The 27,855-nt window shown below is 34.4% G+C and overlaps 1 protein-coding gene across 2 annotated transcripts in view; it reads right to left on the minus strand.

Annotated features, from left to right (window-relative positions):
- Nucleotides 1-794: 794 nt before the first annotated feature.
- The window catches only part of LOC131855281 (androgen-dependent TFPI-regulating protein-like), a 40,913-nt gene continuing 13,852 nt past the window's right edge, over nucleotides 795-27,855 (minus strand). The window contains exons 1-4 of one of the 2 annotated variants that reach the window (XM_059206530.1): nucleotides 14,473-14,796; nucleotides 2,717-2,857; nucleotides 1,731-1,951; nucleotides 795-1,283 (exon numbers count right to left, since the gene is read on the minus strand). In XM_059206530.1, the coding sequence (XP_059062513.1) occupies nucleotides 914-1,283; nucleotides 1,731-1,951; nucleotides 2,717-2,857; nucleotides 14,473-14,718 (978 nt within the window). In that variant the 5' untranslated portion in view covers nucleotides 14,719-14,796 and the 3' untranslated portion in view covers nucleotides 795-913. Of the gene's footprint in view, nucleotides 1,284-1,730; nucleotides 1,952-2,716; nucleotides 2,858-14,472; nucleotides 14,797-27,855 lie in introns of those variants that run through there. The other variant, XM_059206531.1, reaches the window with a different exon arrangement.

The raw sequence follows: 27,855 nt of genomic DNA on the forward strand, positions 1-27,855 counted from the left end.
TATTTCGGAGACTTTAGCATTTCATGGATCCACACTGATGCCGGGTCCATCGTGTGGCAGAGAGGGAAACTCCGAGCAGTTCCCGGGACTTATGACCCGGGTGTAGGTTTAGGGCCCTTTACCGAGGTACGTCAACACTCACCTTCAGCGGTCGTATTTCTCTCCCTGCCCAAAAAAATCTGGTAGAAGCCTGCTAGTGCCAATTTAGATACACAGAAATATTATTGTAAAGAATTTATTTATATGAAATTTAATTCTGAAAATGTAGAAACAGTAAATTCCTCGGCTACTTAAGAAGATTTATAACTGTAAATTGTATAGATATCCAACAATACTTTTAATATTAATTACTATTAAGTCTTTTCTAAATATATGAAAGTGAGAAACCATATTTGTGTTTTATTAGAACTTATATTAGGAATAGAAATAATTGTTTTATAAAACAGACTAAACAGAGGGAAACGGGATTGTTAGAATCCGGTCTGACCGCCCCATTGCTAACAACGTACTGTCAAGTTGATCTCCACGCGGTTCTTCCTGGAAACCATCGTGATAAATTCTTGGTGAATTTGTCACGATTTGCTAACTGACCTGACCTCATCTACTAGCCCCGGCTTCGGATGGGTGTACATGTATTATACATATAAACCTTCCTCTTGAATCACGCTTACCGTTGTGTAGTTTTAAAGATTTAAGCATACATAGGGACGGACAGACAGCGACAGCGACTTTGTTTTATACTATGTAATGATACTGGGTAATAAGTTCAGACAAAAAAATAAGTTATCATTATTTTATTTAAATTTTACATTCACAATTCCAAAACCTCGACAGCGTCCAATAAAAATTAAAGTCTTATTCAAATGTAGTTATGAAATAGTCTAATTCTTAACATATATTTATTATCACAATCTCATAATCTGGAGTTCTCGAACTGCTCCCTAATCGAACGATACTTCAAACTCCAGGATTTGGTCGAAAACGGCGGAGTCTTTAAATCTGGATTTGTATTTTGTAAACTATTTCGTTCTATCACATTCTGTACCCCATTCTTGTGTATCCCATTCTCTTGCGTTTCTTCTAGACCCTTCTGCATTTCTCGCCCTTGCTCGATTGGTTTTTGAGGTTCTTTGTGGATTAACCTATTTATTGGGAACTGGATCTCGTAGAATATGTAGACGGAGAACCAGATACCGCATTGGAAGAGGCAGACTTGCCACCAGGTCATGATGCCGAAGAGTGGGTACAACCATCTCCCGGACAAGAAGAAGATGGTGTAATATCTGTAACAAGAATAGAAGAGAATAGAAGTAATCTTGTTTGAATGAGTCAAACGATGTTGTCTGTTAACTGCGATATTTTTTGTAAACCTTAAAAATGAATATTGTTACGGCTAATTTAGAGATTTTATCTTCTAAACCAAACACGTAATAAACATATAGACCAATACAAACAATTGTATCGAGTAAGGAATCGAACCCGCGTCTATCATAAGTAAAGCAGTATACTAAACCGCTAGACCTCCGAGGCCGTCAAATGCAGAGCATTTCAAACTATAACCAGTGTTCCCTGGTAACACTGGTTATAGTTTGAAATGCTTTGTTTTGGAAATTATGGAGAATTTTGGAACTTAATATCTGCCGCTTTCTTTGTCATCGCAACACCCTTTTGGCCTATTTTGAGATCAATTTTAAAGGAGATATTGCAGAGAAATTTCAAAGAATACTTACACTGCTGCATAGAGTATAGCCAATCCAAGACCGATGCTCAATTCCAGGGCCCTATTAATTGGGTATCTCCTGGATTGGAGTATAGTCTCCACAGCGATGACTATACTAATGTTGGTGTGAACGCAATGGTTGAACCAACTTGGTACAATGGTGTCGTAGATCTTCGGGAAGACCAGCTCGCGGTCGATGGCGTAGACCGACCAGAACATTGCAGATACGAACTGAAAGATGAAAACATAAATATACCGTCAACTATTACAAAAAAAAACAGTCTCAAATAAACATATTATATTATACTGCTATCCTGAATGGAATAGTCAAATTGATCTTAATTTTTTTTCATACTCCTTTACAGCTTTACCGAACGATAGGAGGCGAGTGCGGATGGCACTCCAAACCCGTGGAGTGTCTTATGAAGCGGTTGACGAGCAACTACTGGCGGAGAAGCCTTTAGCCTTAGGGCATCATACGCAACACTTGATCTTCTGTCCAATTCAGGATTGATAGAACCAGAAAACATAGCGATGCCCTCAGACTAAAGTCGTATTAATCATTAATACGAGTTTAATCTGAGGGCACCGCGGTGCCCTCAAACTCAAATGGCAACTGAAGTTACGATGGTACCATCGTGGACAGGACATGTCAAATGTTGGGTTCACCATGACATCTACAATTGACAATGACCTCCCTTTTCTTTTATACTACTATGGTTGCAAACAAACATACGGCCCATCTATGGACGCCTGAAACACCAGGGGTGTCACGTGCGCGTTGGCGACCCTTAAAAACCTTCATATACCCTTCTTGAAAAACCCCATGCTGTAGTCTCGCGAGAAAACCTCGGCAGGAAGTTCATTCGCCAATCTAAGTTTAGTATGTCCCTGTTTGGAAGCATGCTCATCCTGTCATCTACCACTGGTACTGCGCCAGCCTATACCGTTAGCAAGCGGGTGCACATATCATCTACTAAAAACAAATACACTCACCAAAGTAAACGGTACAACTAAACCGCAGAAGAGAACATCTCGCCAATATCGAAGTTTCGTCCCGAAACGACTTTCATGCTTGTCTAGCCACTCTAGCACGTCGTGTGTTAGAGAGAGACAAAGAAACAGCGACTGGAAAGCCTGAAACAAAAATAGAAACTCATTAATATATGTATATAACTAAGGTCTTTTCGCACTCTTCAAGGAGGGAAAAGGTTGGGGTCTCGGGGCGGACCTTTTTGCCCCGGAATCATATCCGACACAATAACTCCCAAGGTTTTAAATTCAGGGGTATTTTTTGACAGGAATTCTTAAATTAAATAAAATCCATTTCAAGAGAGTAGAATAGAAAATCTTTATTCAAATAAAGTTAATTCAAGCACTTTTGAATAATTCTCACATTTTTTTAATCTACCGCTCATTCGGAAAGCTGTCTCATAACAAGAAGAAGGAGCAAGAAACTTGTGTGTTGCTCTTTTAAATAATCCTTGTAAGTTCACATTTTTAAGTGAAAACGTGTGAATACAAATTATCAACTAGCACTAATTTATTAGATTCATAAATACACAATAAGAATAAATCAGTCGTAGTTTCATTACTCGTAATTCTATTTTAACGTAGTTTTAAACAACATGCTTAAAACCAGGTTACAATGTAATTAAAATTATTATAGAGGAATTATTTTACTTTTTTGGATTTGACCGCTTTGATAGTCTAGTAGTTTAGTTCGTGGTTTTACTTCCGATTCAAATTCAAATTAATTTATTAATGTAGTACATTTTAGTCGCTTATGAACTTAATTTTTTTTTCTCTACCATCCAGTTCAGATTCAATTGAGAAGAACTGGCAAGAAACTCAATTGAATTACTTTTTTTTTAAAGAATATCTATTTGTATGCTCGCCAATTCAATACATGCACAGTTAGTTTACCTTGATAAAACTGTACTGTTCATCGTTTCCTTCCTTTCCCCTCCATATAGGTCATGACTTCCATACATTATATACAAAGTGTATATAATACGCAATAATTATAAAACTTACAACATTGTCCTAATCTCTAATAAGGTTAAATTATCAGCATTAGACGTCCAAACAAATCCTGACAGACACGTGTCAGTACAAACACACACCGTCTGCCTGTCTGAACTTTGATCGAGTCAATGACATGATATCATAGTGAAATTATTATATCCAGTGTATATTTTATCGAATTAGCTGTTATTTTGCGGAAGTACCCAGATGTTTCACTACTTCATGGATTTAGGTTATACTAGTGCCCGCGGCTTCACTTGCGTGAAATTTTGTAGCGTATATGTTATTTTGATGTGTATAAGTGGTTTTTGCGTGAAAGAGTAACAAACATTCACACTCACAAACTTCCGCGCTCATGATATAAATAAGATTCCGGCAACATTATCATGTGTGACTCCACAAATATTCATTGCGGAAATCTGACCACCTCTACTGGAAGCGTTGCAATCTCTATTGGTGATCAATGCGGAAACCTGACCACCGCTACTGAAACCTCTATTGGTGATCAAATTCCGACCGTTATTGAGTCTGATCACTATGGATGCAGTTTGGTCGCTAAACAGTCTCCAAGGTATATCTGAACTCTATTCAATGCCTGACGATGCCTAGCTCAGCGGCGAAATGTGAGTGTACACATAACAGTCGAAAAACCAATAGAGAAGTTCGTAACGCTTCCAGTAGCAGTAGTCCGGAATGAAATTTCGGTTATCGCCACTTAGAAGAAAGTTGATTGGGGGCGCCACTGTATTATGCTCCAATATCAGCAGCACTATCTTATCTTACTAATATTACAAACGCCAAGATTTGGAAGTATGGATGGATGTATGGACATATCCATTTGTTACTCTTTCACGCAAAAACTGGAATAGAATAGAAAAACATTTATTCAAATAAACTGAATTTAAGCACTTTTGAACAGTAATAACAATTTGTTTTTTATCTACCACTCGTTCGGAAAGCTATCTCATCACAAGAAGAACGAGCAAGAAACTTGTGTGTTGCTCTTATAAATAATCCTTGTAACTTTACATTTACAAGTCGAAACGTGTGAATACAAATTACCAACCAGCACAAATGTTTTGGGTCAAATATAAATATACAATAAGATTAAATCAGTCGTAGTGATAAGAGCAGACCACTCCCTACAAGCAGAACTCGTTCACGAGTATGACGGATGAGCCAGCCAGCCAGATATACTAATTTTCTTGTGCTACTAATTCTTAATTGTTTTATACCATTATACATAAATTTATATGTCTATAATTTACTTTTAAACACAACAAACCAAGTATAAATACGGTCTCTATGTTGCCAGATTTGTTCAGCCTATATGCGGCAAATACAAATAGGCAAAAAAATAGGGGAATTTAGTATTTTACCCGGGACAAAAAAAAACAAAAAAAATGTATATTTTTTTCTGAGGAGCAAGTCAGCTTTAACATATGTTTATTGATTTTAACACATTTATAAAAATCAATACAATTATATACGTATTTAAAAACGGTCATCAATTCGCTTTTTATTAAATTAGGGGTACAAACGTTGCGTGCGTGAGTAGTTTTGTCTAGATGATCGATCGATTTATTAATAAAAAAGGGAGCACGGTTCGAATATGGGACAGACTCAGTCCCGTCGGGTCATTTTAAATACGGGACGTCCCGGCAATTACGGGACGTCTAGCAACGCTAGTCCCTACTATCATACTTAACAATGTTTGATCATGATCAGATGGCGATCTACTAATATGTTTTACGAACTATGGGACATCACATCACTATATTATAATGAAGAGTCAGTCCCGTCGGGTCATACGGGACGTCTAGCAACGCAATCCCTACTATCATACTTAACAATGTTTGATCATGATCAGATGGCGATCTACTAATATGTTTTACGAACTATGGGACATCACATCACTATATTATAATGAAGAGTCAGTCCCGTCGGGTCATACGGGACGTCTAGCAACGCAATCCCTACTATCATACTTAACAATGTTTGATCATGATCAGATGGCGATCTACTAATATGTTTTACGAACTATGGGACATCACATCACTATATTATAATGAAGAGTCAGTCCCGTCGGGTCATACGGGACGTCTAGCAACGCAATCCCTACTATCATACTTAACAATGTTTGATCATGATCAGATGGCGATCTACTAATATGTTTTACGAACTATGGGACATCACATCACTATATTATAATGAAGAGTCAGTCCCGTCAGGTCATACGGGACGTCTAGCAACGCAATCCCTACTATCATACTTAACAATGTTTGATCATGATCAGATGGCGATCTACTAATATGCATGTTTACGAACTACGGGACATCACATCACTATATTACAATGAAGAGTCAGTCCCGTCGGGTCATACGGGACGTCCCAGCAAATACGGGACGTCTAGCAACGCTAGTCCCTACTATCATACTTAACAATGTTTGATCATGATCAGATGGCGATCTACTAATATGCATGTTTACGAACTACGGGACATCACATCACTATATTATAATGAAGAGTCAGTCCCGTCGGGTCATTTTAAATACGGGACGTCCCAGCAAATACGGGACGTCTAGCAACGCTAGTCCCTACTATCATACTTAACAATGTTTGATCATGATCAGATGGCGATCTACTAATATGCATGTTTACAAACTACGGGACATCACATCACTATATTATAATGAAGAGTCAGTCCCGTCGGGTCATACGGGACGTCTAGCAACGCAATCCCTACTATCATACTTAACAATGTTTGATCATGATCAGATGGCGATCTACTAATATGTTTTACGAACTATGGGACATCACATCACTATATTATAATGAAGAGTCAGTCCCGTCGGGTCATACGGGACGTCTAGCAACGCAATCCCTACTATCATACTTAACAATGTTTGATCATGATCAGATGGCGATCTACTAATATGTTTTACGAACTATGGGACATCACATCACTATATTATAATGAAGAGTCAGTCCCGTCAGGTCATACGGGACGTCTAGCAACGCAATCCCTACTATCATACTTAACAATGTTTGATCATGATCAGATGGCGATCTACTAATATGCATGTTTACGAACTACGGGACATCACATCACTATATTACAATGAAGAGTCAGTCCCGTCGGGTCATACGGGACGTCCCAGCAAATACGGGACGTCTAGCAACGCTAGTCCCTACTATCATACTTAACAATGTTTGATCATGATCAGATGGCGATCTACTAATATGCATGTTTACGAACTACGGGACATCACATCACTATATTATAATGAAGAGTCAGTCCCGTCGGGTCATTTTAAATACGGGACGTCCCAGCAAATACGGGACGTCTAGCAACGCTAGTCCCTACTATCATACTTAACAATGTTTGATCATGATCAGATGGCGATCTACTAATATGCATGTTTACAAACTACGGGACATCACATCACTATATTATAATGAAGAGTCAGTCCCGTCGGGTCATACGGGACGTCTAGCAACGCAATCCCTACTATCATACTTAACAATGTTTGATCATGATCAGATAGCGATCTACTAATATGTTTTACGAACTACGGGACATCACATCACTATATTATAATGAAGAGTCAGTCCCGTCGGGTCATACGGGACGTCTAGCAACGCAATCCCTACTATCATACTTAACAATGTTTGATCATGATCAGATGGCGATCTACTAATATGCATGTTTACAAACTACGGGACATCACATCACTATATTATAATGAAGAGTCAGTCCCGTCGGGTCATACGGGACGTCTAGCAACGCAATCCCTACTATCATACTTAACAATGTTTGATCATGATCAGATATCGATCTACTAATATGTTTTACGAACTATGGGACATCACTATTCATAATGATAAATTGTTAAATCATTGCAACATACTAAAATATATTAATAATAATGGAATGCGGACCAAGTCATTACTTAATCAAGCTAATTACGACTCCTTAACTGTATTGGCGTGACCCCGAGCGATAACAATTAATTAATATATGTATACTGACGACCGCTACATTGGTAACTATGTTGAATTTATATATAACTACTTGACGGCCTTGGTGCGGTAGCGGTTTAGTACCATCTTACGTTTCAATAGTCTCGAGTTCGATTCCTCACACTATATATATACTATTCAAAAGTGCTTACATTAAGTTTATTTGAATAAAGATTATTTCTATTTCTATTTCTTAATAAGTAGTAACTTAGGCTACTTTTATTTTAGAAAGATAAAGTTAAATTCCACGCGGACGAAGTGGTAGACAGCTGATATAAATATATAAGTTTGTCGTTGTGTCCATCTGTTTTATTATTCAAACTGGTCTGCGAAACTTATGCAATATTTATGAATACAAATTATTATTGTGTAATAGGTTATAACGTGTGATATATATATTTATATATTCATATACATTAGATAATCTATACATATAAATAAAATTGGAGTGTCTGTTTGTAATATTGAAATAACCGTTTTTAAGTGCTTAAATTAAGTTTATTTGAATAAATGATTTTCTATTCTATTCTATTCTATTCTGCGGAAGAAGTCTTTTTGTCTTTTTTATTTTCCCGCACAAACGTAATCTTCCACAGATGCAAAATATTGCACGGTGAACAGCCGCAGTAGCACGAAAAATGTCTTAGGTTCTACAAATTATAAATTTCAATTGATGAAGATGTAAAGGTGTACCTACGCTTAATGGTATACGATAAAGAAGTACAGTGGAGAATGATAGGAAATAGAAATAGAAATAGTATTTCTATTTACACGTGATCTTACCACGTTTTATATATATTTGCTGAGTTCCCGATATTTCGGCAGTGTTTCAACCACCATGATCACGGGTAAACTGAAGTGTAAGATCCCGTGATTATTACTAATTATATTGTTGACAATTGTGAAATAATTAGATACTTATGTACTTATTTAATAATTTATTTGAACAAAAGACGACATCTTTGATTGCCTAAACAAAAACCGGAAGAAGGTCAAGGTGAAAGAAATAATCATAGATAATAAAAAAAACAGAGAACACAAAAGTAGTAAAAAGTAGGTTACTTTACGATAGAGATTAAAGTATTCTAACATATATGTATAAATAATGACTACGCCAAATTAAAAACAGTATTTCTATTCTGTATTACTGTACTTCTTAATAATGGTATAATGGTATTTCTATTTCTATTCCTAATAGAAATAGAAATACTATTTCTATTTCCTGTACTTTCTTTCTATTCTATTACTATTTCCTGTATTTCCTGGTACTTTTTCAGCTTATACCATTAAGCGTAAGAGCACCATTGCATCTTAGTATATTATCTATAGTTTTTTATGAAGGATTTAGTTTAGTTTAATTTCATTTATTGACCAACGTAAAAAACATCTTTACATATATAGCAAGTCATAATATACAATAATGATATTTATAAAATTTAAATTCGATTACTATTATATTATTAAATTAATTAATTACGTATACAACACACGTATAACTAATTATGTACGTCATAATAATGTTTAAAAATCTATATAAAAATTATATAATTACATTTTGATTCATATATTCTGTAATTTATAAAAAGGATCATTCATCATTGCCTTGCCTTTATCCCATTATTTGTGGTCGGCGCAGTATGTCATTCTCTTCCACTGCTCTCTATCGGCCGTCAAATCTAAACATACTCTTCTTTTATTCATATCATCTTTCACACAATCCATCCATCTTTTCTTAGGGTGTCCCCTCCCTTTACATCATGCACATTCATATTATACACTTCCCATAAGACATGGTCCTCGTTCCTCCGCATAAAAAGGATGTTTTTCAAAATAACATTTTATTTTCAATTTAAATTCTTTTGGAGGCAATTATCTGATAGTAACAGGTAGTTTATTATACATTAGTATAATAAACTAACTACCATTAGTATTAGTATAAGTTTATTTGCGGACAACATTATAATTTGTTTTTCATACTGCTTTCTTGATATATGATAGCGTAGCGGCTTTTGTATTGATTGCCGCATGCATCCTCATGTAAAGTGCGAATACTGTAACTACCATATAGTAATTTTTGTAGCTGTGACGTGGTCGAGTGGAATGAGTAGTCATGCTCACTAAAATGTCCAGACATGTGGCGGCGTGGTGGGCCGGGTCATTGGGCTCCCTAAAATATGGTCGAGCGCAGTGACGGCTGGCTCATCCGTCATACTCGTAAACGAGTGCTGCTTGTAGGGACTGGTCTGCTCTTATCACTACGACTGATTTAATCTTATTCTGTTTTTATATTTGAGCCTAAATAAATTAGTGCTGGTTGGTAGTTTGTATTCACACGTTGCGACTTGTAAAATGTGAACTTACAAGGATTGTTTAAAAGAGCAACACACAAGTTTCTTGCTTATTCTTCTTGTGATGAGACAGCTTTCCGAATAAGCGGTAGATTTAAAAAAATGTTGACTATTCAAAAGTGCTTAAATTAAGTTTATTTGAATAAATGATTTTCTATTCTATTCTATTCTATTTTTATTTTTAAACTAATGCCTTGTTTAAAAGTATTATCGAGTATTGTTTTTGGTAATTGTATATTATCTTTATAATAGTTGTAATTATGATTATCTGAAATCTTATATAGCTCATTTCTTTTATCGTGTACATTTAATAAACTGTGGTAGATGTACACTGAAATTACAGTCATAATTTTTTCTTTTATAAAGTGTGGTCTGGTTGATATGCGTTTGTGGAGACCACAAATATTTCTTACGACTCGTTTTTACTGCTGATTGCTGATTTGGGCTATTGGTCAGTGTTTCAGACTAGCATTGCGACTTACAGAGATCTATTATGCTCGCCCTTTTTCGAAATCTATGTCTTTTCGTTCTTTGTCTGTCCTTTTTCAAAGGCCAGTCAGAAACAACAATTTAAGGGTATTTTTAGGAGCGGTGGTTTTTTTTTCTTCTATTAAATATTGAGGGTTTCCGGAGATTATGCCACCCCCATCGGTGAAACTATACATAATATCTAAATTATGATACATTTCTTTTTTTAATGCTAACGTTGACTATATTAATAATTTTGATGACATCTTCTGTTAATGGGTTATTGAGAATACTATTGCAGATGCTATTTTGAATAGAAAGTAACAATTCGCGTCTTTTGGTCTAGTTCCGTGCACATTCCAAAATAATATCATAAACATCTTCAATTTCTCCACATACCGTACAATTTGGAGTTGTAGATTTTCTCATTAAAAATGCAAAACTATTTAAAGGAAAGTGTCCAGAACGAAGTCTTAGCGCCAAAACAAAATCTTGTCTTCAGGAGCGAGGGTTAAAATAATCGCTATTCAACTATAAGTAGGTAGTTTTTTATAGTTATACATTTTTTTTACTCTACTCCTTATTCGGAAAGCAAAGTTTAATACAAGAAGAACGAGCAAGAACTTGCGTGTAAGATATTTATTTGAAAAGAGTAAGATCTGAGTATTTTGTCAGTTTTTAACGCGAAAGCACTCAGAACTGACGGTAGATTTGACATATCATAAGATTCTGTAGTAGATCTACATGATTATATTTTGAACTAGCTTTTGCTCGCGGCTTCGCTCGCGTTAATTTATCCCCATAAGGGTGGAATTTATCAAAATAGTTTCTTAGGGGATGCCTACGTCATAGTAGATTTATGCATGCAAAGTCTCAGCACGATCGGTTTAAAATTGACAAAGTTTCATACACACTTTCATCCCCTTGGGGGTAGAATTAATCAAAATCGTTTCTTAGCGGATGCCTACGTCATAACATCTACCTGCATGCCAAATTTCAGCCCGATCCGTCCAGTGGTTTGGGCTGTGCGTTGATAGATCACTACGTCAGTCATCTTTGATATATATTTAGATTAGATTTGATTTTATGAGCATGATATCATGACACAAGAGAGGACAGTGTTAACGAATTCACGAGCAATTATCTGCGTTGACATCTGAGTAATAATATTCGACGACCTCGGTGTCTAGCGGTTGAACACGCTGCTTTACTTGCGATAGTAGCGGGTTCGATTCCTCGCACAGCACAAATATTTGTATTCATGAGTATGATTGTTTGTATCGGTCTGGGTGTTCTCTATGTATAATATGCTTACGAAAAAAACAATCTATGTACTTGTATCAATTATCGAGTGCCCATAACACAAGCTTTAGCTAACTTAACTTGTGTTTAGATGGCGCTGTGTGAATTGTCCTAAGATTATTGTTGTTGTTATCTTTTTTCCTTTTCTTTTATCAGTTTAAAAGAAGGTAATACTCACCCACACGGGCCTAAGTCAAGTGTGGGAGAGGTTATGCTGTGTGCAAGAGCGGATCCAGCTTTGGCTCCAGGAGGGGGTCACATAGTTGTGGTCAAGTCCAGAACTTATAATTTAATTTTGATAACAATAGATACAAGTAAAAAGTAGGTATTTTAATGAAGTACAAAGTAATTATATTATATTAAATTAATTAAATATTGACGGTATGTAGTTACATAAAATCTGTATGGTGTCAAAATATTTAAATAAAATCATTATGTGTGTGTTTGGGGGGTCATGGGGGGTTATGACCCCCATGACCCCCCTGGATCCGCCGTTGACTGTGTGATATTGTTGTTATTATTAATGATATTGTGATAATAATTATAATCGATAAGTGCTCTGCCTCAAGCCTAGTAAGATGTCTTTGTAAATAGTGTATAACAAATTAGGTCGATGCATTTCTGATATAACTGAATGATCCAATTATTGATGTACGCTATCTTAATGTACAATTACAATGACAATAGATATAATTATCATTACTAATTATAACTAAATAACTATAACTGGAGTTGTAAAATCATTTTTTAAATAAAAGCAATAATAATTATTAAATTACTAGCTGAAACAGCGAATTCCGTTACGCCTCAGTGTTAAACAACATGTCAAAGGTTTTTGAAGTTTAGTTACACAATAAATTTTTGAACGCAATCTATTTGACAGGTACAGTTTTTATGGCAAAATAAAATTGTTATTTTTACAATTTTACATGCAATTTCTTCATATTTTGTCACCGTTTTAACCTTTCCTGGACATCCACGATTATTTCAAGACTAAAATTAGCGAAATCGGTTCAGCCGTTCTCGAGTTTTAGCGAGACTAACGAACAATAATACTGAATTGCTATTCTATATATAAAAAAAATAATTGCCAATTCATTTATATATATATATAGACATATAGATAAGTTCTAGTTGAATCAGCACAAGTATTTTAATTTTAAAGGTAAAATTTTATTATGTTATGTTTTGTTAATTGTAAACTCAAATTTGTCATACAAATGTCGTAGTTGCCTATAATTAAGGTACTTAGTATAAATAGATTGTAATGTAATATATATAATGTAATTGTGTTGGTGTAAACCTTGTTGGAGACCTAATAAAATAAAAAAAACAAATAGGCTCATGGCTAGCATTATGCTGAGGTGTGGTCCATATTGCTTTTCCAATAGCATAGGCTGGTGGTCACTCTATTCTCCCAAATTTGAATTTATAATGCATCTGTATTATTGTAAACATGTATAACATTTATTTGAAAAGAATACGAGCAGAGTTTCTTATCAGTTTTTCTCATCTCGAAATCATTCTGAGCTGACGGTAGATTTGACATATCATAAGAGTCTGTAATAGACCTACATGAATAGAGATATTTTAAATTTTGTATTGAATCTGTTTTTGATGTGTCTAAATTATTGCTTATATTTTTTATGTAATTATTGTATCAAAACGAGTCAATAAGATTATATTCTGTGGCCCACGTAATGGTTAGTTTTTGTTCAAACTATGGCTGTTGGCCGCAACTGGCCTTTACAGCTTCACCAAACGATAGGGGGCTAGTGCAGATGGTACTCCAAACCCGCGGAAAGACTTATAGAACGGCTCAAGGCTAAATCCTGCCGGATACGACTTTAGTCTGAGGGCACTGCTAGGGGTTCGAACCTCAGGTCGTTATAATTTCAATCTCCGTTTCGAATTGGACGGGGGGTCATTCAGTGGACGTAAACCGTCGTATCTACATGAACAGCACTACGGACATCACATGTTAAATTACTGCCGTAATACCATGCATTGCCATTCTAAGGGACTAAGATGTGCCTATAATTGAATTACCTTATATTATATTAACAGACCCGCGTAACTTCGTCTGTATCACACTTACTCGATATGTATTACTATATTTCTCCCAATTCACATATTAACTCTTTAAATTATATCGTGTTATTCTGATGTATAAGCTATATTACTGTAAAGTTTCATCAAAATCCGTTCAGTAGTTTTTGCGTGAAAGAGTAACAAACATCCATATTCACAAAGTTTAGCATTTATAATATTATTAAGACTAGCTACTAGCCCCGGCTTCGCATGGGTGTACATGTATTATACATATAAACTTTCCTCTTGAATCACTCAGTCTATTAAAAAAAACCGCTTGAAAATCCGTTGCGTAGTTTTAAAGATTTAACCATACATAGGAACGGACAGACAGCGACAGCGACTTTGTTTTATACTATGTAATGATTAAGATTAAGTTGCTTCAACCAAACCATAGTTTACATAAGAAAGCTGCTTGCCGGCTAAAATAGATGAGACTGAGGTAGATAGATGAGTTTTTACAAAGATTATCTATAAAAATAAAAGACTTACAAAATTCCAACCCGTCAATAGTCCAATACGATAGCTATGCAGATCTCTCACTTGGATGCTACTGTGAGTGACTATATCGAGGTTGTTCGCAAATGCACTTATGCACGAGTGATGTATGACAACCAATATATGTATGACAGTTCTCCAATACAATTGTTTGTCGCTCACTAACAATTTCTCATTCTCCGTTGTAATAAAACACAATATATTGTAAAATATGTTCGAATCCTTCCATACCGAATCCATTTAAAACAATTTTTAAATTTCGATTTTACAATTTAAAATGTAAAATTTTCGAATTTCGAATAATTTTTTGTAATTTTTATACACAATATGTATTTACACTTATTAATTGTAATTTATGTTTAATTTTTAGTTATTTATAAATTATATAAGTTAATTAATTAAAATTAAATAGACGGCTATTTTATAAATTTACAATAGGCCGACTAGTTGATAATTTTATTGAAAGATAAGTTCATTGGATACATTTATGGGCTAAATGTTGCCATATTCTTAATAATTTACTTAAAGGAACATACAATATTATCTCACCGCGTCATCTACTTTCAAACAAGAGTTTATACTAAAGAACTGAAAGGTAATATTTTTTTTATACACGTAAAAAAACATCCAGCTGGTATGAATGTTTTCTACGTGTTGATGTTTTCTGTGTGGAATGTTGAGATGGATGTGTGGTGGGACAAGAATGGATAAGATTAAGAATGAATAGTTTGAGGAAGTATGAAAGTGATTTGTCAGAAAGGTTGAAGAGTAATCGTCTATCGTGGTATGGGCATGTAATGCGTAGGAATGAAGATAATATTTTAAGAAAGGTGTTACATATAAATATGGATGGTTATAAGGGCAGAGGAAGGCCGAAAAATGAGATGGATGGACTGTGTAAAAGATATATCATCTTTCACACAGTCCATCCATCTCAACAGTAGAAAGGGAGTAAATAACGAGATTACTGTGAACAGGTATAAATGGAAGAGAAAAACATATTACGCCGCCCCAAATAAATTGGATAAGGAAGAAGATGATGATATAATATGGGTGTTTTCTATGTATATATGTGTATTTGTTTATTTATTAGCATACAAAACAGATTACAATCAATACAATAATATAATTAGGAGTGTGTAGTTCAGTACAAAATGGGATTGTAATCCAACACTATGTATGACTAAAAGATAAATTATATAGACGCATTCAATGAAAATTAAACTAAATAGAAAATAATATATAACTTCGTAATGCCTGATGACTGCGAGTAGCATTAATAATAGTAATAATAATAATCTCAGGACAATTCACACAGCGCCATCTAGACCCAAGTTAAGCTAGCTAAAGCTTGTGTTATGAGTACTAGACAACTGATACAAATACATAGATTTTTTTTCGGTAATATATACATATTAAATACTAGCTTTTGCCCGCGGTTTCGCTCGCGTTAATTTATCTCCTTAGGGGTGGAATTGATCAAAATCCTTTCTTAGGGGATGCCTACATCATAGTAGCTTTATGCATGGAAAGTCTCAGCCCGATCGGTTAAAAATTAAGAAAGTTTCATACAAACTTTCATCCCCTATTTTATCCCCTTGGGGGTAGAATTAATCAAAATTATTTCTTAGCGGATGCCTACGTCATAACATTTACGTGCATGACCAATTTCAGCCCGATCTGTCCAGTGGTTTGGGCTGTGCGTGATAGATCACTATGTCAGTCACCTTTGAGTTATATATATATACATATATATTGATATTGATAGAAAACACCCAAATGAATGGAAGAGAAAAACATATTACGTCAACCACAAATAAATGGGATAAGGAAGAAGCAGATGATGATCTTACTGTCTTAGAGGACCTCCATTATTCCATAATCCACCAAAAAACTACTTACAGCGTGGTCTTAGTTTTTATTTATGTACCCCAAAATATGGGTAAATTTTTAGCTGCTTTGTTGCCACACTAATATCATACTATACCACAAGGGTCACAGTTCACGCTTGACTCCCGTAATCGCTCTACGATTATGTTATCTACCTTCAGATGAACGACCGTTTTAGTTATTTTAACTATACTTATAGAATTTCAGTGAATATATTTAACCAACTTCAAAAAAAAGTGAAATCTCAATACGACTTTTTGTGTACTTGATAATTTGATTTATAAGTACATATTGCATTTTTGAATGAGTGGTAAAGGAAGAGGAATTACAATTCACACAGCGCTATCTAGATATAAGTTAAGCTAGCTATTGCTTGTGTTATGGGTACTAGATTAGATACAAATACATACAAAATATTTTTTTTCGGAAATACAATACATATTATACATAGAAAACGCTCAAACCGATACAAACAATCATACTCATGAATATAAAATTTTGTGCCGTGCGAGGAATCGAACCCGCGACCAACGGATGTAAAGTGTGGAAAACCGCTAGACCACCGAGACCGTCATCAGATAAAAAAAAGAATTGGATCTATATACTGAAATAGAGTAGAAAGAAAATTATAATATAAAAAAATTACATTCATAAGCAGCTAAAATGAATAAATGCTTTTTAAATTAGAAATTGAAATATGACTATTCATATTGGGTTTATTTGAATAAAGTTTATTTCTATTTCTATTATAGTATATCTTTAGTGAATTTCTACCTAATTTCATTATAATATGTTTTTTTTATATATCTGAAATGGTAGACATGACCCACCTGATGGTAAGTGGCAACCATAGCCTATACCGTAAATTAACACTGCTACGGATATCACGTCATCATATCATATCACATTATAACGCCATTACCGAAAACTAAGATATCAGGCCTCAGTACTCTATTATTTTACTACCCTCCACCCGCTTACAAATCAAACTGCTTGTTTTTTTTATACTACGATGGTGACAAACAAGCATACGGCCCATCTGATGGTAAACAGTTACCGTAGACTATGGACGCCTGAAACATCAGGGGTGTCACTTGTGTATTGTAAGAAACCCTTCTTAACAAAGCCCATGCTGTAGTTTCTATAGAAATCCTTAACAGGTAGTTCCTTCCACAATGTAAGTGTACACGGGAGGAAGTTCCTCTGAAACCGCACTGCCCGAGATCATTTAGGTGCTAGCGTGTGGAGATGAATTTCCGTGTCCTAAGTGCGATGGTAAAAAGCTAACTGTAAGTATCCTGTCGATGGCGAGCGGTGGTAAAAGTAACTGTAGGTATCATATAAAAGTGATATAAGTACATATACAGACAACTTTACTTAAATAGAAAATTAGCAAATATTAAAAAAAATAAAAGATAAAACAAAAAAAGTAGGGTACTCACTAAATTCCAACATGTTACTAAAGCCGTACCGTATTTACCCAACACGTCATAATCACTATTATTAAGTTCAAGAATTCTTAAATTCAAAATGATACTAAACACAACTGAAAATATATGATGCACAAAATGTATACACCTCAATATAAATAAACATATCTTCTTCATTTTGACACAACCGTGACTGCGTTCGAAAATATCGTGTTCCAAATTTGAATTCATTTCATATGAATTGTATAAATTTTAGAATTAGAATCACAATTAATTTTAAGTTGCAATTAATTAATTTATTAATAATGTTTTATTGAATTAATTTTAACTTAAATCTTCGCACTAAATTTTATTGAATGTGCACGAGTATTTGACATTTGATAAGAACGGGTAGGTTAAACGTTTGTATTGCCGACCTTGTGTCACTGTAAGCGATTTTAACAAGTTTTTGTACAATATGATTTTATCAAAATGATCAATTTTATAATTTAATGAGATCCAATCTATACATATAAATAAAACTGGAGTGTCTGTTTGTAATATTGAAATAATCGTTTTTTACTACATGCATAAGAATTTAAATAAGGTACATACACCAAAATAACATTTTTTACAATTTTTATCTGTCTGTCTGTTTGTTCCGACTAATCTCTGAAATGGCTGGACCGATTTTGATGGGACTTTTTTAGCAGGTAGGTGATGTAGTAACTTAGACTATTTTAATTTTAGATGTTTTTTTTAGAAAAATAAAGTTAAATTCCACGCGGACTAAGTCCCGGGTACAGTTAGTTTCAATTATTATCAAATAAAATTATATGTATTAGTATAGGTCAAGTATAAGACACATATGGTACCTACATTATTTTTCATTTTACTTTTTTTGCGAAATGTAGCCTCATTTCGCAAAAAAAGTCAATTTTGCGTTCAGAACAAGATCTACAGTTGACAATGACTCTGACTACCCCGTCTGGGGTAGCAGTCGTGAGTTTATGTGTTTCTTTTTAGCCAATTAGAGAAATATATAAAATTATATGCTTTTCTACCGTCTTCAGAAAAGAAGGTTATCATTTCGACTGTATTTTTTCTTGTATGATTTTTATTTCGATGTAAACTAATTTTGATATTTGTTTATTTCAAAGATGGTATTTGTCGTATGCTCTCATATAACATTGATTGAGATCTGACCATTATCATTATCTGATTTTGATTTATCGTGACATATCATATAATGTATAATAAATGTATTGGACTCCGCCTTCCGAAGGTCGCGGGTTCGATTCCTCCCACGGTAAAAACATATATATAATTGTAAATTGTTGAATCTTTATACTGCAAAAAATATATACACATATATATATATATAGAAATAAATTGCATTATATAAAATTTTTAATATTAAACGGCGAGTGCAGATGGCACTCCAAACCCGCGGAAACATGGGAAAGGGTATTGTTAGTACTGTGGCCCAATAACCCCCCATTGCTAGGTTGACTTCCACGCGGTGCCCCCCCGAAACCATCATGATAAATTGCTGGTGAATTTGTCATGATGTGCTAATTGACCTGACCTCAAGCTCATCCTATCGTCCTCCACTGGTGCCCCACCAGCGTATACCGTTAGCGCAAGCAAGTGCTTCATTCCATTTTCATCCACATACTTTCGCCACACTCATACTAGGGGGAGTTAATTCGTCCAATTTTTTCAGTTCCTCATAGCCCGAAAGCACTCTGTAACATTCATAAAAAAACCCGTGGAACCCTTATGGCGGCTGAAGGCCAACTCCTGCTTTACAACCAAGCACTGAGGAAAAAATTACCAAGAATAGAATAGAATAGAATAGAAAATCATTTATTCAAATAAACTTAATTTAAGCACTTTTGAATAGTCAACATTTTTTTAAATCTACCGCTTAGTCGGAAAGCTGTCTCATCACACGAAGAATAAGCAAGAAACTTGTGTGTTGCTCTTTTAAACAATCCTTGTAAGTTCACATTTTACAAGACGAAACGTGTGAATACAAACTACCAACCAACACTAATTTATTTAGGCTCAAATATAAAAACAGAATAAGATTAAATGAGTCGTAGTGATAAGAGCAGACCAGTCCCTACAAGCAGCACTCGTTCACGAGTATGACGGATGAGCCAGCCATCACTGCGCTCGACCATATTTTAGGGAGCCCAATGACCCGGCCCACTACGCCGCCACATGTCTGGACATTATAGTGAGCATGACTACTCATTCCACTCGACCACGTCACAGCTACAAAAATTACTATATGGTAGTTACAGTATTCGCACTTTACATGAGGATGCATGCGGCAATCAATACAAAAGCCGCTACGCTATCAAATATCAAGAAAGCAGTATGAAAAATAAATTATACCGTTGTCCGCAAATAAACTTATACTTGCTATATATTGCTATCATCTATAAATTCATCTATCCTATAATAGGCTTTTTTACATAACATTTGTTTAATATGAAGTTTGAATTGCCTCTCTGTCAGATTTAGCATAGATTCTGGCAGTTTATTATAGAATCTTACGCAATTACCATAAAATGAATTACTAACTTTGTGTAGACGGCATTTAGGTAAAATTAACTTATTTTTATTGCGTAAGTTTCTACTTGTACAGTCTTTAAGTTTCTTGAAACTATCTAAGTTTTTCCTTGTACACATAATATTTTCATAAATGTACTGTGAGGCAACGGTGAGGATATTTGATTGTTTAAAGCATTTACGTAATACGTACGTAAGAACCCATACCATAAATAGAAGAAGAACAAGAATTCATGGGATTATGAAGTAGTAGTTTCTGCACGAGTTATACCAAGCGACTTATCTTGTATAATCTCCACAGATCTTCATCTGATAAAATTGATATTCATATTATCTGTACGTGATTAGAATCTGAACTTACTTTAGAGAAATTAGATAAATACCATATGAACACTATATGTAGGTATGTGACACGTTTGTATTACGTATGTAGTTGATTAAATGTATATTTTTTTTATTTAAATAACTTTTATGCACGTCATATATAAGTATAGAGTACATATGGCGGACTTAATACCTAATGCCATTTTCTACCAGGCAACCATGAGTTGTGCAGAGATAAGTTGTTGGCGATGCAAATAATATTATAGAATAAACATGAATAAATATATATACACAAGTGAATACATAAATATTCCTACAAATATACATAAAATACATATATATATATATATATATACAAAAATATACCATACACACATAATTTAACGGTTGTTTTAGGAGTAAGTGTTGTATTTTATTATATTTGTACAGGTAAGGAAAAGAAATGGATTTGGTATGGAAAAATTATATTAGGATAAACTACTGATATATAATAGAATGAAAGTAACAAACAAGAATCTATTAAAGGAATTATAAATTTTAAATACAAATCTATACATATAAATAAAATTGGAGTGTCTGTTTGTAATATTGAAATAACCATTTTTTACTACATGCATATGAATATAAATACGGTACATATACCAAAAAAACACTGTTTCCAATTTTTGTCTGACTGTCTGTCGGTCTGTTTGTTCCGGCTAATCTCTGAAATGGCTGGACTGATTTTGACGGGACTTTTATTGGCAGGTAGCTGATGTAATAAGGAGTAACTTAAGCTACTTTTATTTTAGAAAAATAGAGTTAAATTCCACGCGGACGAAGTCGCGGTCACAGCTAGTTTAGAATATAATTATAATAATCTCAGGACAATTCACACAGCGCCGTCTAGACCCAAGTTAATATAATGATTATAACTGATACAAGTACATAGATAATTTTTTTTCGTAAATACATACATATTATACATAAAAAACACTCAGAGCGATACAAACAATCATAGTCATGAATACAAATGTTTGTGCCGTGCGACGAATCCAACCCGCGACCATCGGACGTAAAGCGGTGTGCTAGACCGCTAGACCACCGAGGCCGTCTTATTAATCCTTAAATAATGTTTGTTATGCTTTCAGGCAAAAACTACTGAACCGATCATCATGAAATTTTTAAATGTTCTTGCAGGTGAACGAATATATTAATGAACATAGAATACTTTTTAATTAAAAAAATAAATATTTTTTATAAAAAACAAAAAAAAATTATCAACTTTTTGCGACTTCAGCGCCATCTAGCAGCCAATAATGAAGTTATTTAATAGATTCAATGCTAGCGAAGCCGCGGGAAAAAGCTAGTTTGTTATATAAGATTGTGTACAAGGTATCATTACATAGTATAAAACAAAGTCACAGTCGCTGTCTGTCCGTCCCTATGTATGCTTATATCTTTAAAACTACGCAACGGATTTTGAAGCGGTCCTTTTTAATAGATAGCGTGATTCTAGAGGAGGGTTTAGAAGGTTTATATGTATAATACATGTACACCCGGGCGAAGCCGGGGCGAGTGGCTAGTTAATAATAAAAAAATGGTGATCCCCAAGTGAGAAAAAATTTCAATGCGGTTGCAACGTGTTAAGGAAATGCAACATTGATGCACATAACGTGTTAATTTTATACTGGGATGCACCTAGTAAATATATGTTTTGATGTCAAGTCATTGAATCATAGTGAATTATGTGCGTAGTTAGCTAGAAACCTATCAAAGTATAGGTAGGTTTATAGCTTACTAGCTACTCGCCCCGGCTTCGCACGGGTGTACGTGTATTATATAAACTTTTCTTGAAACACTCTATCTAGTTAATAAAAACCGCAAAGAAATGAAAATGTAAAAACATATGTTTTTCTCATCCATTCATCCCTGATCACAGTCCTGATCCCCTGCATCTATATATATATATATATAGTAGTATAAAAAAACCTTTTCACTGCTATATCGAATCGTTTGATCTACTCTGTCTAGACATTACAATATCTATGATTAGGATGAAGACAATCTATACATCTATACATATAAATAAAATTGGAGTGTCTGTGTGTAATATTGAAATAACCGTTTTTTACTACATGCATATGAATATAAATACGGTACATATACCAAAATAACATTTTTTACAATTTTTGTCTGTCTGTCTGTCCGTCTGTTCCGGCTAATCTCTGAATTGGCTGGACCGATTTTGACGGGACTTTTATTGGCAGGTAGCTGATGTATTAGAAATAACTTACGCTACTTTTATCTTAGAAAAATTCAAGTTAAATTCCACGCAGACGAAGTTGCGTGTACAGCTAGCTATATATATATGGTCAAACTTACAAAATTCCAATTCGTAGCATATGCCGGTGTGTAAACACAAAGTTGATACACATAATCCTTATCAACGTCGAAATTTTTTACACAAATCACAACACCAAACAGTGTTGTCATAATATGATGAATTAAAAACAACAAATGCAACAACAATTTCAATATGAACACTTTCGTCAATTCACTTTCCCGCGCTCCAATTTGACAGTCGGCCATTTTGTAAATGTTTATTTTTTTAAATACGTGTTCAGGCTAAAGACACGCGTTTATACGTCTTTACTTTGATATTACCTGTAGATAAACTAGTGATACATTGTTCAACTGATTGACACAAAGTACAGATAACGATGTAATTAGTAAGTATTAGGTAATGTTAATGTTTTTTTAATTGGATTAGAAATTTCTTTAAATTATTTTTATTGTGTATTATTGTAATTTTATAAATTTATGTTATTAGTTTATTTATTCTGTTAAACACACTATTAAGTTCAGTCAACCGCCGTCTTGATCAGAGATAATAATAAATTTAAAAACTAATATTGAAATATAAAAATATAAATAATATATAATTATATCAAATATATAATTACATAAATAAGCAAAATATATATTACTTGTTCTCTTTCTTTCTATATTTCTAATATAGCTTGCCATTTATTGTATAATAAAAATACAATGGAATTAAAAAATAACAATACTAAGGGAGGCCCACCCTGACCACACTTTTACACACACACACGACACCGTCCTCGCCGGCGAAGACGACGACCTCAAACACACAATATCGTGCATTCAACCGGGCGCCCGGGCGCTCCACACCGGCGCCCCCGGGCGCCCCTCCGATCGATCCCCTGTCCAATGCAAACGGGAATCGATATTACGACGGCCTGAGCCGAGGTTCGAACCTCTAGTGGTGTCCTCAGACTAAAGTCGTATCCGTCAGGTAGGAGATGGCCTTCAGCCGCTCCATAAGTCCTTCCGCGGGTTTGGAGTGCCATCTGCACTCGCCCTCTAACGTCCAGTGAAGCTGTAAAGGCCAGCTACGGCCAACAGCATTAGAGTAGTCCGATAAAAAGTCTTGATTATCTACTAAGAAATTTACTTGAAAAAAAGTATTTAAATTTCATCGAATAAAAAACCTTGTCCAAATTTGATTCTAGCTCTCCTCCGAAATAACAATATGCTACCATTTACCATTTTTTTTATTTCTGAACAATGCACACAGCGCCATCTAATCCCAAACTAAGCAGAACTTGTGTTATGGACGTAATATTATAATCTGTGGGTATGGGTAACTTTTAAAAGTAAATACTGAAAACATTATTTTTTAAATAAATACATATGATACATAGGAATCACGCAGACTGATACGAACAATTATATTAATAAACACAAATGTTTGTAGCATGCGCGGAATCAAACCAGCGACCACCGGAAGTGAGACAGTGTGCTAAACCGCTAAACCATCTAGTTATATTAAAAAAAGTAAAACAATGTAATGATAAATGAAATTGATCCTATGATGCAATTGATATGATGATATATAAGATTCGATTCGTCGATTCTTAACACAATAAGAACTGTTATTATATTGTTAAGAAAACAATAGGAATATTCAGCTAATTACAGCTGAATTAGAATTAACTAAAGAAATAGAAATAGAAATAATCTTTATTCAAATAAACTTAATATAAGCACTTTTGAATAGCCAAGTTATTTTATTCTACCGCTTATTCGGACTGCAGATTCATCACAAGAAGAATAAGCAAGAAACTTGTGTGTTGCTCTTTTAAATAAATATTGATTTACTTATATTTAATTAACAACAAGGAGTAGGCATGCGACAATCGACGTAGAAACCGCTACGCACTTCTCTGTTCAAAAGAAACATATTATAAGTATATTTACGTTACGACTAGAGGTTCGCCGCGACTTCGTCGACACTAACGTTTGTCAGATTCCAGATTAATAAAATTAATAATAAAAAAAAAATTCGGTTATGTTTCTTACCAGTTCTTCTCGATTGAATCTGTATACTGAACTGGACGTTAGGGAAAAATTATAATACAAACTATTTGACGTTGATAACCGGCTAAAATGTCCTACTTGAATAAATTATTTCTGAATTGATTTGATTTAATATTCTTAGTACTATTACATCATTAATGTTACTTAATCACATCATAACACCGACAGTGGACAATAGTACTTACATACTTGCGATTAATTTGGTTTGTTAACGATCAAATCATAAGCGGAAAGTTAATTGAAAATTTATTTAACTATTATATTTGAAATTTAAATTAACATACAATCAAATAATACAAATATAGATCTACTAGCTTCGCTCGGATTTCAACCGCATAAAGTTTATATCCTATTTATTATTTCATAGTAGACGTTACATTACATAGTTAGACGACCTCGGTGGTCTAGCGGTCTAGCACACCGCTTTACGTCCGATGGTCGCGGGTTCGATTCCTCGCACGGCACAAACATTTGTATTCATGAGTATGATTGTTTGTATCGGTCTGGGTATTTTCTATGTATAATATGTATGTATTTACGAAAAAAAAAATTATCTATGTATTTGTATCAGTTGTCTAGGACCCATAACACAAGCTTTAGCTAGCTTAACTTGGGTCTAGATGGCGCTGTGTGAATTGTCCTGAGATTATTATTATTATTATTATTATTATTATTATAAGCTATATTACTGTAAATTTTCATCAAAATCCGTTCAGAAATTTTTGCATGAAACAGTAACAAACATCTATCTATCTATAGTCACAATCTTAGTCGCGTTACTGCTATTAGTAAGATTACAATATTCTTCTGGTTCCTGCAACACAAGCCCAGCCTTGTGTAGTGTAGTCAATTTTTAAAAAAAATATTCGTTGTCACACATTTTCTAAAGCAAAGTATATACTCACAAAATTCCAATTCGTAAAATATGCGAATGCGTATTCCTTCCCGTTATGCACCATAGGATGCCTCAGCATCTCCTCAGGCAGTTCCCCCATCATATTAAAACCGTAAAACCATACAAACATATACCATAACAACACACAACAATGGTAAACACCACACAACCAGTTCCCAGCCGAAAATGCTGGTAACCAAATCTTCCTATACTTCACTACCTCAACCATGTGTTCAAACATAAGTGGCTTCATTTTTGCAACGCTTTTCAATCACGTCCTATCAATTTGTTTGGTGGAATTATTGTGAGCTTGCAATTTTGGTTGGTACCTTGAATAAAAGTCTTTTTTATGTGATAATTAATGTAAATTGCAATATTTAGAGGTTGGACGTATACAAATGCAAGCATCGGAATCATAAATTTTAGATTAATGTTCAGATTATGTTGTAACATATTAATAAAGGACAAGTTAAATATCATTAAGTAATCTTAATTAAGTAATAAAGAATAAAGAATCTGAATATATATAACTCAAAGCACAGCCCAAAACACTGGACGGATCGGGCCAACGAGTCGCCAATCGGCGATGAAATTTGGCATGCAGTTAGATGTTATAACGTAGGCATCCGCTAAGAAAGGATTTTGATTAATTCTACCCCCAAGGGGATAAAATAGGGGATGACAGTTTGTATGAAACTTTGTGAAATTTAAACCTATTTAAACCGATCGGGCTGAGACTTTGCATGCATAAAGCTACTATGACGTACACATCCCCTAAGAAAGGATTTTGATAAATTCCACCCCTAAGGGGATAAATTAACGCGAGCGAAGCCGCGTGCAAAAGCTAGTAATATTATAAAATCATAGTTCACTTTAAAGTATAGATTTATACACACTATATATTTGACGCCGCTAAACTGCTAGATCACCGAGATGGTGGTTTTGTGGAGCTTGTGTTATGTGTACCTACTACTGATATAAATACTTAAATACTTTGTCAATACATCATCATCATCTGCTTCTTCCTTATCCCATTTATTTGGGGTCGGCGTAATATGTTTTTCGCTTCCATTCATCCCTGTTCATCAGTTCAGTCATCGCGTTATTTACTTCCTTTCTTACCATATCATCTTTCACACAGTCCATCCATCTCTTTTTCGGCCTTCCTCTGCCTTTATAACCATCCACATTCATATGTAACACCTTTCTTAAAATATTATCCTCGTTCCTACGCATTACATGTCCATACCATGATAGACGATTACTCTTCAACCTCTCTGACACCGGCGCCACTTTCATACTTCCTCTAATGTATTCATTCTTTATCTTATCCATTCTTGTCACACCACACATCCACCTCAACATTCTCATTTCAGTTGCATGCAATCGTCTTTCATCCGTCGCCTTTACGGGTCAGCACTCTGATCCATACATAATACATAAATACTTTTCTTTGTCAATACATAGAAAACACTTGGACGATACAATTATACTCATAAGTACAAATGTTTGTGCTCTGATTTTGTTTCTGACGGCCTGGGCAGTCTAGCAGTTTAGCACACTGCTTTACTTCCAATAGTCGCGGGTTCAATTCCTCGCACGGTGCAAACATTTGTATTCAAAAGTGTGATTGTTTGTTTATTTGTATGTATATTAAATATGTATTTACAAAAAAAAACTAAGTATTTGTACCAGTTGTCTAGTACCCATAACACAAGCTCTGCTTACTGCGGGACTACATGGCGTTGTGTTAATTGTTTAAGGTTATTTATTTCTTTATCTAAGACATGTCCAGGGTTCAATTCGGTGGAACCTTACCTTGTTATGTGCCAAACACACTGTAATTTTTTTGATTTAAATTAATTTGTTTTCCTTGAGTTAATATCGATAAAG

The sequence above is a fragment of the Achroia grisella genome, unplaced genomic scaffold, assembly GCF_030625045.1.
Source record: "Achroia grisella isolate CSIRO2021 unplaced genomic scaffold, CSIRO_AGI_Agris_v1 utg1360, whole genome shotgun sequence".
Classification (NCBI taxonomy): Eukaryota; Metazoa; Arthropoda; class Insecta; order Lepidoptera; family Pyralidae; genus Achroia; species Achroia grisella.